The sequence below is a fragment of the Adiantum capillus-veneris genome, chromosome 3, assembly GCF_014529385.1.
Source record: "Adiantum capillus-veneris isolate H3 chromosome 3, ASM1452938v2, whole genome shotgun sequence".
Classification (NCBI taxonomy): domain Eukaryota; kingdom Viridiplantae; phylum Streptophyta; class Polypodiopsida; order Polypodiales; family Pteridaceae; genus Adiantum; species Adiantum capillus-veneris.
In genome coordinates this window covers 95,459,384-95,475,319 of record NC_140933.1, presented here as the reverse complement: position 1 = coordinate 95,475,319, position 15,936 = coordinate 95,459,384, and the positions used below count along the sequence as shown (strand labels likewise).

The window sequence follows — 15,936 nt, the reverse complement described above, 5'->3', positions numbered from 1 at the left end:
CTGGAGAGGCCAACTCCGTACAAAGAAGGTGGCAAAGGTGTGACATTCACGACCTTTACAGGGTTTGATGACAGGAAGAAGGCTCTCTCACTCCTCCAGCAGTTTGACAAGGCCTATGCAGGGGGAAACTTTACAGAGGCTTCAAAGGTCCACAAGGCAGCCACTTTCTTGACAGGGAATGCGGGACAATGGTGGACAACTTTATTGCTTCAAGGGCAAGCTTCATCCACATGGATTTACTTCAAGCAGATTTTTGCAGTAGCATGGTTATCTGATGACTTTGAAGCAGATGTCACGACAGAATGGCACCAGCTTAATGCTGCCACTTGCAAGAATCTAGATGACTACAATCGGAAGTTTTGGAAAGCTCTACTTCCAGTAACTTCCTATAGATTTGTGCCATTGACAGAACAGATTGAAAAATACTGTTGTGGCCTACCCAAAGGATTGAGAAAGTACTGCACGAAGACCAAAGTCACTACTTTGAGCAGCTCATCGAGGTAGCAAACACTGGCAATGGTTTGCTCAAGGGAGAAGATTGTGAATTTAATACCGGCGTCAAGGAAGGATTAGCCAAGAAAAATTCAGCGAAGAAGTACGTTCCCAATGAGGTTCCTAAAGGGACTCAGGAGCCAGCCAACGCAGGGAAAGGCAAAGCTACGACTGAATCAGAAAAGGGACTAGCAAAGAAATGGAAAAGACGTTTTCCTCGCAAGTCGGAAGAGCAAAAGAAGGTCCTGAGGTCAGAGAACAAATGCTTTATCTGTGAGCAGCCTGGCCACATTGCTTACAATTGTCCTCAAAAGAAAAGGCCAGCTGATTCTGAAGACAAGGAGGACAAGAAAGGAAAGAGGCCCATGGCTGGTCTAGTGCCAGATATGGTGGGCGACAAGCCAAATTCTGATGCAAGTGAGCATTGCAGAGCATGGGGAAAGGTCAGGGATCAAAGAGTGCTTATCTTCTTTGATCTAGGTGCCAAAGCCAACTTCATTTCCCCAGAATTGGCTTCAAAGTTGGGAATCAGACCTGAAGAGATGGGGTATACAGCAGAGGCAGGTTTGGCATGTCCTGGCCATACAGAGGCTGTGACACCCATCATTGGAAAGTTGCGCCTACATATCTAGTCCTATGTAGATGCTGAAGAATTTCACATCATGCCACTGGACGGATGTGATGTGTTGCTAGGTATTCCTTGATTGTTTAGTGTACAGGGAATCATGGATGCCTACAACAAAAAGATCATTGTACAGAGCAGGGGAAAGACTCACATTCTGGATGTAAAGCTTAAAGGGGAGTCTATTCCCACTGTATCAACTGCTGCTATTACTTCTGTAATAAAAAGCATCTTTCTGCGTACTTGGTTTTTGCACGTGAAGTGTCAGATTGTGATGAATCAAATTTATTTGTGTTAGATAAAGAAAGGTCAATGTTTTTACAACAGTATAGTGACTGTTTTTCCGATTCATTACCGTCTCAATTACCGCCAGAGAGACCCGAGGACCATGCGATAGATTTGGTGCCACGCAGTAGCCCACCAAATAAGCCTCCTTACAGGGTTAGTGCGGCTCAACAGAAAGAGATAATGAGCCAAGTACAGGAGCTATTAGAAAAGGGGCTGATTCAGCCCAGTTCATCTTCATCCTGTTCTCCAGTGTTGTTGGTGCAGAAAAAGGATGGCTCATGGCGCATGTGCATCGACTACGGTGCACTGAACAAGAATACCATCAAGAATAGGTTCCCTATACCTAGAATTGATGATATTCTGGACAAATTAGAAGGAGCAGCTATGTTTAGCAGGATAGATCTAAAGAGTGGGTACCATCAGATCTGCATTAGATCAGAGGATGTGCACAAGACTGCTTTTAGAACAATGTTTGGCCTTTACGAATTTTTAGTGATGCCCTTTGGTCTCACAAATGCTCCTGCTACGTTCAATAGGATGATGGACAGAATTTTCCGTCCACACCAGCAGTTTGTTGGTACATTCTTTGACGACATGATAGTCTACTCAAAGAATGAAGAGGAGCATAAGCATCACTTGGCCATTGTATTCAAAGAGCTACGCAGCCATAGGTTGCTCATCAATGCAAAGAAAAGTGATTTTTTTTGGAAGAGATTCATTTTCTGGGACACATTGTCTCAAAGGACGGTGTCACAATGGATCCTGCTAAAGTTGAAGCGATCAAGTCATGGCCAGATTTGAAGACGGTGCACGATGTCCGAAGCTTCTTGGGACTATGCTCCTATTACAGAAGGTTTATCCGAAATTTGGCTGAGATTGTTTCACCTTTACATGCTCTTCAAAAGAAGGCAGTCACCTTTAGATGGACACAGAAAGAGATTTCAGCTTTTAATCTCTTAAAGGAAAAGATGACTTCAGATCCAGTCATTGTGTTGCCAGATCTTAGGAAGTCATTTGTGGTCCAGTGTGACGCCTGTGGTAGTAGCATTGGTGCAGTGCTAATGCAAGATGGCAGGGTAGTAGCCTATGAGAGTAGAATATTGCAAGGGCCAGAAAAGACTATGCAAGTCTATGAAAAAGAACTGCAGGTCGTGATTCATGCGCTCTTAAGTTGGAAACACTACCTGCTAGGTGCAGATTTCGTTGTCCGAACGGATCATCAGACCTTACGATACTTCTTAACACAGTCAAAGTTATCTGAGAAGCATATGCGATGGGCAAATATCTTGTCCATGTTCCATTTTCAGATTGTGCATGTGGAAGGCAAGAAGAACGTTGTGGCTGATGCCTTGTCAAGGAAGCCACAAATTTCAGCTGTGTCAATTCCTTCATGAACTTGATGATATGAGGGAACAATATGCAAATGATGAAGATTTTGCAAGGGTCTTCGAGCAGCAATGGATGGACAACGTCATGAACACTATCTTCTCAAAGATGGGTTCATGATGATGCATGGCAGATTGTGTGTCACAAAGCCATTGCGACGCAAAGTTATGGAAGAGAGTCATGTCCCACCGTATGCAGGGCATTGTGGTATCGATGCTACAGTTAAAGCGGTTGAGACATTCTTCTACTGGCCTACATTGAGAAGAGATGTGGATGCCTTTGTGCGAGAATGCCTAATATGCCAGAAGGTCAAGTTTGAGAGGCAAAAGGCACCGGGGTTATTGCAACCACTACCTATTCGAGATAAACCATGGGAAAGTATTGCTATGGATTTTATCTTTGATCTTCCGAGAACACAGACAGGAAACGATGGTATTTGGACCATCATTTGTAGATTCAACAAGCAGGCTCATTTTATTCCTGTCAGGAAGAAGATAAAGCCAGATCAGATGGCACGCTTGTTTATGGGCATGCCACAATTGATTGTTAGCGACTGTGATCCACGCATGACAAGTTTGTTCTGGAGAGGCTTGTTTGAGAATATGGGCACCACGCTCAAATTCTCTTCGTCATTTCATCCTCAAATAGATGGGCAGTCAAAAGAGGCAAATTCTACTGTCCTAGATCTGCTGAAGTGCTATGTGTCAGAGCATAAATGAAAGTGGGAGCAGTATTTGCCATTGGTGGAGTATGCATACAATAATACAGTGCATTCATCAACTGGCAAGGCACCTTTTGAGATAGTTGAAGGTGGCAAGAAAGTTTCTCCTATATTGCACACAAAGTACAAGAAGGTCAAAGTGGCCTTAGAAAAGAGTCGGGCAAAGCAAAAGAAAGCAGTTGATCGTCACCGTCGTGAAGTGGTATTTTCACTTGGTGATTGGGTGCTTCTACGCTTTGAAAAGGCAAGGTTAAAGAAGATGAAGGGCAAGGAAAGACTGTTTCCAAAGCTCAGCATGCGTTACTATGGGCCTTTTCAAGTATGCGACATAATCAATGATGTTGCATATAGGCTGAAATTGCCTGAGAGTTGGAAGATTCACAATGCGTTTCATGTGAGTCTTCTCAGACTCTATGTGGGTGATGTGCCAGAAGATATGCCAGCTGAAGATCAGCCGGAAGTCGAGGAACTTGACGAGATCTTGGTCCCGGAACAAATTTGGCACATAAAGAAAGAAAAGTGAAAGGCAAGGTTGCTAGGCGTTACTTGGTGAAGTTCATAAACTATTCACCAATGGATGCTAAGTGGATGGAAGAAGGTGAAATTGCAGAGTCATCAACTGTGTTATCACTTTACCTTGAAGCCTTCGATTTGCAACCTACCTTGAGCCCTTGAGTTTCAAAGCTACATGGACTGTCAGTATGACAATGCTTTCTGAAACAAATGATGTACATGGTATTTAAAGTGAGCTCAAATCAAATACATGTTACATGAATGTTAGAGCTGTACAGATTGTCAATTTGGCAATTGCTCTTATGGAAAGTCCAAAAGTTTGGTTAGTGCTATAGAAGTGAGTATTTCTTGTCAGTTTATCAAGGATACAGTAATTGCTTCTATTAAAGGATACATGTGTAACTGCATTCTTAAACTGTGGGTTTGGGTATGCTCAAAAGTGTTACTGGATCCAACGTGTACTAAAAAGACAGTGGCAAAATGTGAAGCTACCATTTTGTCATTGGAAAGTTAATGACTCAAAGCAATGGCAGAGTGCGAAGCTACCACTATGTCATTGGGACAGGGTTCACACGTAGGCAATACATGTGTCAACGAGGTGCTGAATACACCAGAGCTGACAATGAGCATGTATGTGTCGTGCATGTGTCGACAAGTGTGCGCACACCCGAGTGTTGACTGTGAGCATGTACAACATAGATGCAAACGAGGACGTTTGAGATTTCAAGAGGAGGGTATGTCACCAGCGTGTGACTACTATCTATCCTTTTTGTTGATTTCTTTCTTATTATTTATTTACTTTCACTTTTTGGAAACACCCCTCGGGAAATCTAACTGCCCTGCATTGCATAGCTAGTGTGGAACTGTTCAGAGGGTGTCCAGGCCTGAGGGCAAGAGAGCACTAAGGTTGGACAAGGACTATGGTTAGCCAAAGCGGGGTCATTGACTAGCCAAAGTGGATTCCTTTGCTACAGAGGCTACATTTCAGTTCTGGGTGTGGCTGTAGTGTACAAAGGGGGTCAGATGACCTAGAAAGATACAATGGCAGCATCTCCTAAAATTTAGGGAACTGCTATTTTGGGACCTGAAAATGTGTTCGTGTCATTACCTCCGGAATGACAAGGAGAACATTTTATTTCTCTGCCGTGAAGTCAACTGGGCAGCCGGTTAGGAGATTTTTAGGCGGCAACCCCGAAACGGGAAATATACGCACTGCTCTCTCTCTCTCCCCTATGGCAGTATGTTATGCCCCACTAGTGGGCTTTTGATTTGACCAATGTACAGTTATGTGGGTTCATCCGCGATTGCCGAGGCAAGAGCCTCTTGCATAGGTACTGGATTAGCTAGCGGCTAATCCCCTGCAGGTACAGGTGAATTCGGAGAGGTTTCACGTCAGAAATCTTGTCCGATTCAAAGGGCAAGTAGCCCTACAGGTGCGGGAGCTGGAGGGCTTGCTACGGATGCGACCGGCACGCAAAACGGAGCCCGAAACAGTGAATTGCAGCCTGCTGTGTATTTTTGCAGGTTTAAGGTTTTTGCCCTAAACGGACCCTAATACCCCCAGGAGGTTCGGGGACGCAAGGGGACCGTTGTACAAGTGATCTGGCGCATTTTCGGGGCAGAAAACAGAGAATTCAGCGTGCTGCAGATTCTCGCCAGGTTTTGCAAAGTGTCCGTATGGTCGGGAAAGTCATCCAATGCGTGGGAATACTGACTGTGAAGGGTCCTAGTACAGTTATGTTGCCGAAATCGGGTCAGAACAGTTGAAATTCAGCCAAGGTTTTGCGGGGCAGCTTGTAGGGAACCACAGTGTTTATTCCCTCTTTTAAAGAATAAAGAAATACCAAAAGGGGCGCCTAATTTAGGGGCCAGTCTGGTGTCGGTCTTCTCATACAGGTGCAGTCTAGTAGCTTGTATCCCTTTCCCCTTTGTTGTGTCTTGAAAGTACAGGTAAAGTGGGCGACAAATCAAATGGGTGAAAGCAAATAAGGTTTAAGTCTAAGGTCTACCGCCCTTTTTGGATTAAACAAGCCGGCTTCATGTTGAACACCATAACCTTGGTTTTCCCCATGTTGACAGTCAATCCACTGTCACGAGCAAATGTATGCAAAGAATCCAAATGACCCTGCATCCCCTCTGGAGAGTCAGAAATTAACACAATATCATCAGCATATAGCAACAACGGAATCCATGTCCCTGCTACTTGAGCCGCTCTGTCTCCCTGACGCTCTTCATAGTCCGAAAACTCATCCACATACATCCCAAAAAGAGTCGGGGATAGGGGGCATCCCTGCTTTACTCCAATAGTGGAGTAGACCATTTTAGACATTCCCTTAGTGGTGCGTACCCGCCCCATCACTGTCCTGTATAGAGCCAGAATACCCAATATCAGCTATGTAGGCACACCCATGTCCTGTAGTCTGCGTATAAGTCTGGCTCTCGGCACTGTGTCAAAAGCTTTGTGGAAATCCACAAAGCTACAATAGATCCTCTTGCCATGGTGTCTACCCTCCTCGATAATAGCTCTGAGTGTCAGAATCTGGTCAAGAGTGGAGAAGCCTCTCCTGAATCCTGCTTGTCCTTGTGCTCGTATGCCCTCTCGCTCTGCCCATCTACTTAGCTCCTGCTCAAGAATGGATGCATTCAGCCTAGCTAATGTGTGACCAACCGTGATGGTGCGATAATTCCCGGGAATCATGGGATCTCCTGACTTGAAAATAGGCACAATCGTAAACATACTCCAAGTCTCAGGAAAGCCTTCATACATGGCTCTATTAAACATCATCGCCAGGAGCGTTGCGAGCGTATCCCTGGCATGGATGAAGTGCTCTGCTACTAGATCATCATGATCATGTGCTCTCCTAGTCTTCATCCTGTCAATGGCTTTCCTTACCCTCTTGGCAGTAAAGAAAGAACGTCTCCGGGCATGTCTCTAGTGGGTCCGGAAAAGGTGGTTGCCCTGATGCTGTATAGAGAGATGTGGCATATTCCCCCCATGTTTTGATGGAGGTGACCGCTGGTGGTGGTGAATGCTCGTGGAATAGCCTCCATGCTTCGCCTGAGTCTTGACTCATAAACAGCTGATACAGATCCCGCTCTAGCTGAGATAGTTAAGCCCTTTTCTTTCGTCGCACTAGGCGGCGAAAGATAATTCGTGACTGTCTATGTGTGGTAATACCCATGAGCACTTCCCTCTGTAATTTGATCCTCGTCTCTCTACACTCCTCATCATACCAACTGTTCTGGGGCATGCTCCCAGATCGTCTCCGTGTAGGCTGGCTGTGGGGGTATGCCTCTGAAGCTGCAGCATGGAGCGTCTTTGCCAGTATGTGGCCGTCCCTGCCCTGAGCCTCACCCACCTGAGCGTCTTTGTTCAGCTAGTGGCCGTCCTGGCTTTTGAGTGCATAGCTGCCTGTATATCTCATCCATATACACAGAATCCGTCTCCCTCATGAAGGTATACCGAGTGTGCGGGAGGACCTCTCCTAAAGGAGCTGTGCTGAACTGAAACGTTAGGGTGAAAGACAAGATAGCATGATCAACTGCTACTCCAACTCGCCTAGTGCCCACCATGAAATCCTGAAAGAATGGAATGAGAGTTGGCTGGGCCATAACATAATCCACTGTGCTAGCACCATGTTGGTGTGGAAAGCAAGTAAAACCCCTCCAGCTGTCGAAAATCTGTGTAGGCCATTCAAAATGGCCAATCTATGTGCAGTTCCCATATCTATCAAGTATCTGCCATACTCAGTGTATTCCTTATCTTTTGATAGTTTGGATAGACCCATATCTGTATCGTCCAGCTCCCTAAGCATCTCCTCGGAAGTATCATAAAATATTGTCTGGTGGTGGGCAGTCCTAGCATTGAAGTCCCCTAGTATGATAATGTCACCATCCTTGGAAAACTCCCATATGTCATTATCCAAAATAGCAAAGGGGGACTGTCCTCTAGGTGATGCATATACTGACGTACTAGGAGGAAAGTAACAGATAGCAATGTAGAGGTATCTGCCCGTCCTTGCCCTGAGCCTCACCCACCTGTACCTAGCCTGCTCATCCTTGCGCGCTATATATATCAATGGTTGCAACTCCTCCCTGAATAGAACTGCCACTCCCCCTGAGCCCCGTCCTTGATGCTCCGATCTGGTCTCCTGTCTGTAGGCTATCTCCCATCTATATCCACTCACCTGTGGCATGGATTGCCCAGGGGCTTGATGCGTTTCAGAGTAGAAAATGATGTCTCTCCCTGTGAAGCTATCCTCAAAGGCCCCTACATCAAGATGGAGTGACCCATTACAATTCCAGGTTGCCATCTTTAGTGTGGTCCCATAGGTCTTGCACCGTCATGTGGAGCGTCGCTCCTATATCACCACCCTTCCATCCCTGTAAAAAGCAATCTTCCCCTTTTCCCTTGCTGCTCTGATTTCCGGCATTACTTCTTGCATATGAGCAATTTGCGAGAGGGTGAGGTCATCTCCAAGAAAGATGCCAGTCTTCTTTAGAGTCGGTCTCTTCTTCAAGAAGTCCTTCGCTTCCATGGAGGGGAAGCGGATAATGAGTGCCCTTTCTTTCGAGGTTTCTCCGTTGCTCCCACTTTTCTTAGTGCCCACTCTCCAAGCCGTCGTATGTGTCTGCTCGTTAACGCCCACCGGAGTCATGAGTTCTTTCACCTCTTCATCCACATTATCTTGGTCTCTGAGGCCATATATCCTTACGTGTAAGGCCCGCATACGTCTCCTTCGCTCCTCTTCCAGTGTCAAGTTAATGATGGTTGGTGTGGGGGTGGGGGTTATTTCTTTGCCCTTTCCTTTCTTGACAATCTCGATCCATTTTTCGGCCTTTTCTTCTTTTCGTTGGGTCTTTGTGATGACATCTACCCACGAGGTCGTCATTTCTTTTTGTTGCTCCCCACCTTCTTTGATGGCCCGCACTTGTTCCTTATTCGTGTTAAGCTCTTCAATTACTGAGGGTTGAAGCTCTCCCTCTTCCAGGACATTCTGCGATCGCACCTCTGCAAGCTCTTTCTTGAGTAGTGCAATTTCCTCCTCTTGGGCCTTCACACGATCCTCGAGTGTATGTATCGTGCTTTCCTGTGCCGCCACGTGCTCGTCGAGTGCGTTAATAGTACCTAGGAGATGGCGGTTGATCTTGCTGATGGACTCGCTCATTTCTTCTTTGCATTTTTGAATGGCATCCTCCATAGGGTCATCCTTTGCATTTTGTTTTCTCATGATTGAATGAAGGCCGCAACGAGAGAGAGAGAGAGAGAGAGAGAGAGAGAGAGAGAGAGAGAGAGAGAGTCTCCATTCTGATACGAGCTGCCAGCGACATAGCTGAGATTCTCTGTAAACACTTGAGATGCTTTTTGACTGTTTCAAGTTTCCATGTCATCTCTGCCCTCTCAGTATATAGAATTTTGCCTTCTCATTTTGCATTATGAGATCTTCCACTAGTTTTTGCAACAAAAAAAGTGTGTTTTTTGTGTGTGTGTGTGTGTGTGTCTGTGTGTCCCATATTGACCTCCCATCGTGAAAATTCATTTTATTTTGCATTTAATCCACTCGATGTGTCTACTTTCCCCCTCTTTTGCGCAGGGCTGCTGAGACGGAGATGCTCCAGCGGTATCGTCGGGATAGAAGTGAACTACTGAACTTCCTTTTATCTGCTAGTATACTAAGAAAAGTTGTAATGCCTCCTGGTGCTGTAACACTCGAGGATATAGACCTAGACCAAGTGAGCGTGGACTATGTTCTGGAATGTGCACGAAAGAGTACGCTGTGCTTTCCTGAAACTGGCTCTCGAGCTCTCAATTCTAGAAATGTTGGAATATTGACAAATTGGGGCATTATTTGTGTTAATATTTCAGATGGCGTACTGGAGCTATCAGAGGCCATCAAACGGTATCACGATGACATGAACCTACCTCCCATGGTAAGAACTTTCTCATTTAGAAAGTTTCATTTGTATCTTTTCAAAGTGCTGTGTTTGGTCTTTAGTTGTTGCAACCAGCACATGTATTTAAAGTGTTCGATCTTCTGTAACATAATGTGGAAAGAGTGCTGCTCTATTTTATCAACCTCTGCAGGGGTGGGAAAGATTTGTTATTTAGCCTTAAGGAAAACATCGGGACAATTTATGTGAGTTCACTCCTGGTTATTGTGGAAAGTTCTTTACGCTGGGGAGTTGTTATGGGGAATCATGTGAGCAAAGCTTGCCTGCAACCATGGACCACTACAACAGGATGAGAGAAGAGTATTATAGCTGGTGACGCAGGAGGGGATGTTTACAGGTCAACTAGTACAACATTTTTGACTAAGAGCAGGTCATTTTAGCGTCTTGTTTGTTGTTTCTTGTCACTCAAAATGGTGTATATGCTTCTATGTGGGAGAAAAGAAGAGATTTCAGTGAGGATGTTCTTGCGAGACACTTAGTATGAGTTTGAATCTTGTGTGTATTAGGAGCAAAGACGATCAAATTGGGGAATGAAATCTATTGTTTTAGAAGATTTGCTTGCCCACAGACTTTTCAGGAGCACCCTGAAAATTGGGCGAACTGCCCTCTTTTCTTAGCAAACTCTGTGGTTTTGGCCTTTTAAAAGGTTTCATTTTTCTTTGATGTGTTCTGCATCAACATTTCTATGCAACTACTTTGACGGGGTAGAGCAGGATGACTTTTGCAAGATCATTGTAGTTTCATGTGGTCAAACGCCTTTCAAAGAAGTAATAGTCACTTTTATGTAGCTCAGCTGCTATGTTCAATCCAGTTCTTTAGCTTTTGTTGGGAGGTTAAGCTTCATTGTCCATGTGCTGAAGGTACAATATGGTGCTGCTCCATGTTGCTTTTTCAGCCTTGTCATTAGAAAAGAAAATTCACTGTGCGATTATGAATCGTGCAAACTGATTGTTGTTGATGACTGTGAAGTCCATCCATCTAATAGGGTTATCCTCTTGCCCTCAACTGGTCCACCATGCATGTAAGGGCAAATTGGAGATTCAGTGTTTAAAAAATCTTGTCATTTGCTCATGTTTTCCTAAAAGTGCTGGCAGAAGAATTTGTGCTTGGGAGGATCTTTGTGATTCTTTAGGAGGGATGATATGTGCGTAAGTGAGGACTGGAAAAGCATTGAAGAAGTTGCTGAATTTCTATTTGCTGATATGTGATATGTTTGCAAAATAGATGGGATCAGGGTTAAACCAAACGTTTTTCCTTGTTACCAATGTGGATTCTTCTGGGCCACCTCCTTCCCGATTGCCACCACCTGTGTCAGCTGAAACTCCTCCAGTGGGAATACTTCAGAAGTCAATGTCAATGATGTCGACACCATCAAGACAGTTTTCTGTTGATGAGCTGATTGATGATTTTGAAGATGATGATGATGGAGAGGTAACCTCAAATATTGTACGGCGCCAACTCAATGATGCAAGTGATCTTGTTTTAGCTCTTCCCGCATTCAAAACAGGTGCACTTCCAATGAAGCCATTAACCTGGGTCCTGGTTACCTGTTTTGAATAGGTGTCATTGACTATTTATTTTCAGAATTTGGTTTCTTCCACAAATTAGAGCAAAGATGTATGCTTGCAAGAAGTAAAGCTTGAAGCTCAAATTCATGACATTCTTGAGAAGTGTTGGTCTAAATGTATGCTAATGCGTCACCAATGCATGAATAAGTGAAACTTATGCTTTAATGTTCTGTCTGAGCCACCTGGTTGAGATATTTTTGGTTTCTTCCCCCATTATAGTAACAGCGTGTGCTTGCAACAAGGGCTAAGGTTTCATACTAGTGATATTTTTGAGAAGTAATGCATCACTAGTGCAGGAATAAATGAAGCTTATGCTTTAATGTTTTAGCTTTTGTCTGAGCTGTGTGGTTCATATGCAAGATAACTATAGTGGTACATTCGTTTGTCTTCGATGCATAAGTTGGTCAAATCTTTCAGTTGGCAAAGACTAATCAAAATTTGACACTTGTCGGTTTTGCTGTTCCGCATCACATGGCAGGATTATCAGAAGATGATCTTCGTGAAACGGCTTATGATATATTGCTTGCTTCTGTTGGGGCTGCTGGGTATATCCTTTACAGAGTCTCTAATGCAGCATCAATCACCCACTTACTAAGTGTGTGTCTCTGAAGCTTATAAGTTATTTGACTTGGATGTGTAGGGGTCTCTTATTACCTGCAGTGAAAGAGAAAAAAGAAGAAAAGAAATCAAAAATTGTGAGAAAGTTGACTGGACGCAAGAGTGAGAAGTACAAGCCTCAACCTAGCCGAGAACCTGGCCTTGCTGGACTGTTGGAAAATATACGCACACAAATGGAGGTGAGGCTTTATGAGCAGCAAAAATTCCTTTGTCCATCTTGTAATGTTCACATTCTGGAGTGAGGGGTGTGGTCTACTGCAGCCGCAGGTTGTATGAAAACAGAGAAACAGAGGAAAACTTGAATAGCAGGAAGGTCTGTCCTGGTTATGATGACTGGTTTTCAAATGGGTATGTGTAGATAGTACATGAGACTGGAGGAAAACAACTGAATATAGTGTAATCTGCTGTCTCTTTGCTTGTAACACAAAGAAATTAAGCGAGTTCCTTTTATTCAGTGTTGGCAGCAGCTGTTTACAGTGGTTGTCAAGATCTTCTGGAGGAATCCAAGCTTGTATCAAACCTACTCTCAGCATTCAGATGGCCTTTGGTTTGGGAGCATTCATGTGTTTATGAGAGCAGAGAGAGTACATGGTTGTCTATAGAATGCCAGGGTGGGCCAATGCTTTGCACTTCTCTTAGAGTTTTTGTTGTGAGCGTTCTGGCTGTTTTTGTGTTGGCAGCTGAGCCTGGCCGCACTGTGGATTGCGTACAAATTTGGCGTGGCACTGTGCTTGTGGATTACGCATGAGTGTCTCCGTGCGTATTCACTTCTAGTGCCTCTCTGCAGCGCATTGCACATTGTAGCTCCCTGCAACTTGTCTGTTCTTTCTGGTGCAGAGCTCTCTATCTGTTTGAGATTGATCTCTCTTATACTGAAGGACAATGAAACCTCTCTCCTTATACAATGAATACCTAACGGCCCTCTTTCTTTGAAATATGACGTCACGCATGGATGCCTAAGTGCCAGCTGCGACATTTTTTAATAGACCTGATTCATGCATCATAGATGAGTGTAGCGTGCTAGACATTCTGGGCAGCCTCTCTCCATCTTGCTTCTCAATTCTGAGAAGGCATATGGCATTGTGGATTGGGGGGCACTAGGCAGAGGATAAGATTTCTTGATCCATGCATTACTGGTGTTGTGCCTACTGCAGACGACCATCCTTTGCAGTTATGGTTGGTGGTTTTGTTGGCAGGCCTTTTCTCGGTCATGGGGCAGGGTTGTCCCTTGCCCATACTTCATGTTTTTCACAGAGGGGACGTCAGCCATTTTCGATGTCTGCTATTTTCATTTCCATTAGATGCTGTGCAGGCTCAGTTTTGTTTCATTGGCAGCTCTCGAATAATTTGGCATGAGTCCTTAGTGGTTGGACTTGATGAGCAGGTCCATTGGGGTGTTTCTAATGGTTCACTTGATTGGTCTTGGCCAGGCATGTAGATATTCGGGGTTCCAGGTTGGTATTTAGTCAAAACTATGCATAATGGAGCTGACAGTTATACTGTCTTCTAGTCTCTAGATGACTACCATGAGTCTATACCACGAATTTTACTTTAAACATGAATCTGGACTTTTCCTGGATTCACCTAGGTATATGCTGTAGTGTATAACGACAATAGTTGATATTGATGCAATTTCTTTCTATCTTCAATGGTCCGTTCGCCCAATATTCTACCTTTCTATTGTACTAAATAGGAAAAATGACACCCTTGTCTTGCTGTATTCTCATAGGTATTTATTTCAGTCGTATGGTGGGCATGCAGATTTCAGTGTTGAGTACCGTGGTGCAGTTGCCCTATCATCTATCTTTTTCCTCTTTGGAATCCTGTGGCTGGTACAACTCCTCAAGTCTAGCTAAATATGATCTCTTCTTTCGCCTCACAAGGCGTCGTAAGGTAATTTATGCTTGTCGGTGTCTGGTGTTAGTCGCTACCTCTCTTTGTAATCTGGCTCTAGTCTCTCGATACTCATCATCATACCAGCTATTTTGAGGCGTAGTGTGACTACCATGTCTCTCTATACCATGGCTAACACATAAGTAGCTCCCATCCCTAGGAGATATTTACCCTACTTGTGCATCTACATGAATCATTGAAAACTCTCTAAATGATAAGAAAAAGTCTGCATGGTCGTACTCATGAAATCCTTAATTGATGTATCGAGAAATCTTGAGAGGCAACTTGACAAGAAGTTGTTCTTGCATCAAAGTCCCCAACCAACATGAATCTCCTACTCACAAGTACTCCATATGTAATGTGCAACGGAAGTGAATGATGGTGTAATTAGCTGGGTCGAGCAACCATCAATCAGGCCCCCATGATTTGGGAAACTTTTTAGTAAAATGACTTAAAAGAGGTGTTTCACATGCCGTCACAAAAATTGGTTCATGTGGTGGAAAATGCTCATGCTGGGTTGTGCAATCAGAGGGTATGCAGGTACTCTAAGTGCCTGGAGATGCACGTCCTTCGTACAGGCTCACAAAGGTTCCAGAACACTTCCTAGGCTACCTAAACCCTAGAAGTAGGAATAGTTTGTCCACATGCACATAGGGTTAGATGTGCACGTGACATCCCCCCTTTTCAAGGTGAGGTACTGATACTGAGTTGTATGGCTTCCATATAGTCCGCCAACAACTCTTGGGAGTTTGCGAAGAATTCTTCGCCGACCCACTTTGCTGTGTGGGTTCTGCGATACTTGAACTTCAGGAAGGTCTGCAATGCTTGCTTCTTTGGGGTGTGCTGAAACCTACACATAATAATTTGTTGTGGCTTCAATGCTCTAACTTCGTCTATGATCTTTCATTTTGCATACTACCCGAATCAAACAAGATCACAATGCGTTGACTATTCACATGACCATAATGTAACAGGCTTGGACACTCCAAGGGAGAAATCAATAGCAGTACACAAACAGAAACATCATAATCATCGAACTTTAATAGAGACAGAGAGAGTCGACACAGCCCGATTGAGTTTCGTGCCCAGAGGTATTGGCCCCAAAGTCTGGCCCCTTTCGGTATTTCTTTTTCATTAAAAATTGCAAAGTACAACTCCAGAGGGACCCTGCTCTCAGACTCTGCCTTCAGATGCTCTGCAGAGTGAGGCCCCAAGGGCTCTTATAAATTTACAAGGGATGTCAAAAAGCAGAGCCCCAAAAGCTTCAAAATTAAAAGCAAATAGTCCCCAAAAGCAACTTGTTCCAAAACTGCCAGGGGTCCTGCGTCTGGGAATGTTATGATCTACCAACTGATTCCCTTTTTCTTTTCTTTCTCTGTGCCTTTGTCATGTGACACATCCAACCCTATGTGTCCGTGGACAAGCTACATCATGATCATGGTTTAGTCAATCCAGTCAATCTAGATTTAGAAGTGATCTGACACTTTTGTGAGTCTATTCGTAGACCGTGCATGCCCAGTCACTTAGTGTAGATGCATATCCTCTGGTTGCACACAGCATGATCATAAGCATTCCCATCAGAATCCTTCAGGGGAATTTTCCAGTGCATTTAGCCTATTTTACCTATTTTTGACATTTTTCACTTATTATTTTTAAGTGACTTTTGTTGGAAAGTAGGTAGGGCAAATTGAGTAAGTTTGTATATAAGCAAACCTAGACTAGCACTAAATGGTAGAAGAGGCAACAGGAGCCAAGCTCAGCAGGCAACTTCTCAAGCAAGACCTTGGCAGTTCCCTCCTCCAAGAAAAGATTACCTCTCCCCCTAGCGTTTCCTCCATCAAGCATCATTGTCCTAGCCCTGCATCAGCCTGGCGTTTTTGCAT

General features: G+C 44.2%; 1 protein-coding gene across 3 annotated transcripts in view; it reads left to right on the top strand.

Annotated features, from left to right (window-relative positions):
• The window catches only part of LOC147461334 (plant/protein (DUF810)), a 113,276-nt gene that overhangs the window by 17,971 nt on the left and 79,369 nt on the right, over positions 1 to 15,936 (top strand). For 2 of the 3 annotated variants that reach the window (XM_086508906.1, XM_086508905.1), the window contains exons 2-7: positions 9,617 to 9,792; positions 9,889 to 9,953; positions 11,199 to 11,481; positions 12,021 to 12,087; positions 12,183 to 12,339; positions 13,922 to 14,053. In XM_086508906.1, coding sequence (XP_086365032.1) covers positions 9,617 to 9,792; positions 9,889 to 9,953; positions 11,199 to 11,481; positions 12,021 to 12,087; positions 12,183 to 12,339; positions 13,922 to 14,053 — 880 coding nt within the window. The remainder of the gene's footprint in view (positions 1 to 9,616; positions 9,793 to 9,888; positions 9,954 to 11,198; positions 11,482 to 12,020; positions 12,088 to 12,182; positions 12,340 to 13,921; positions 14,054 to 15,936) is intronic. The other variant, XM_086508907.1, reaches the window with a different exon arrangement.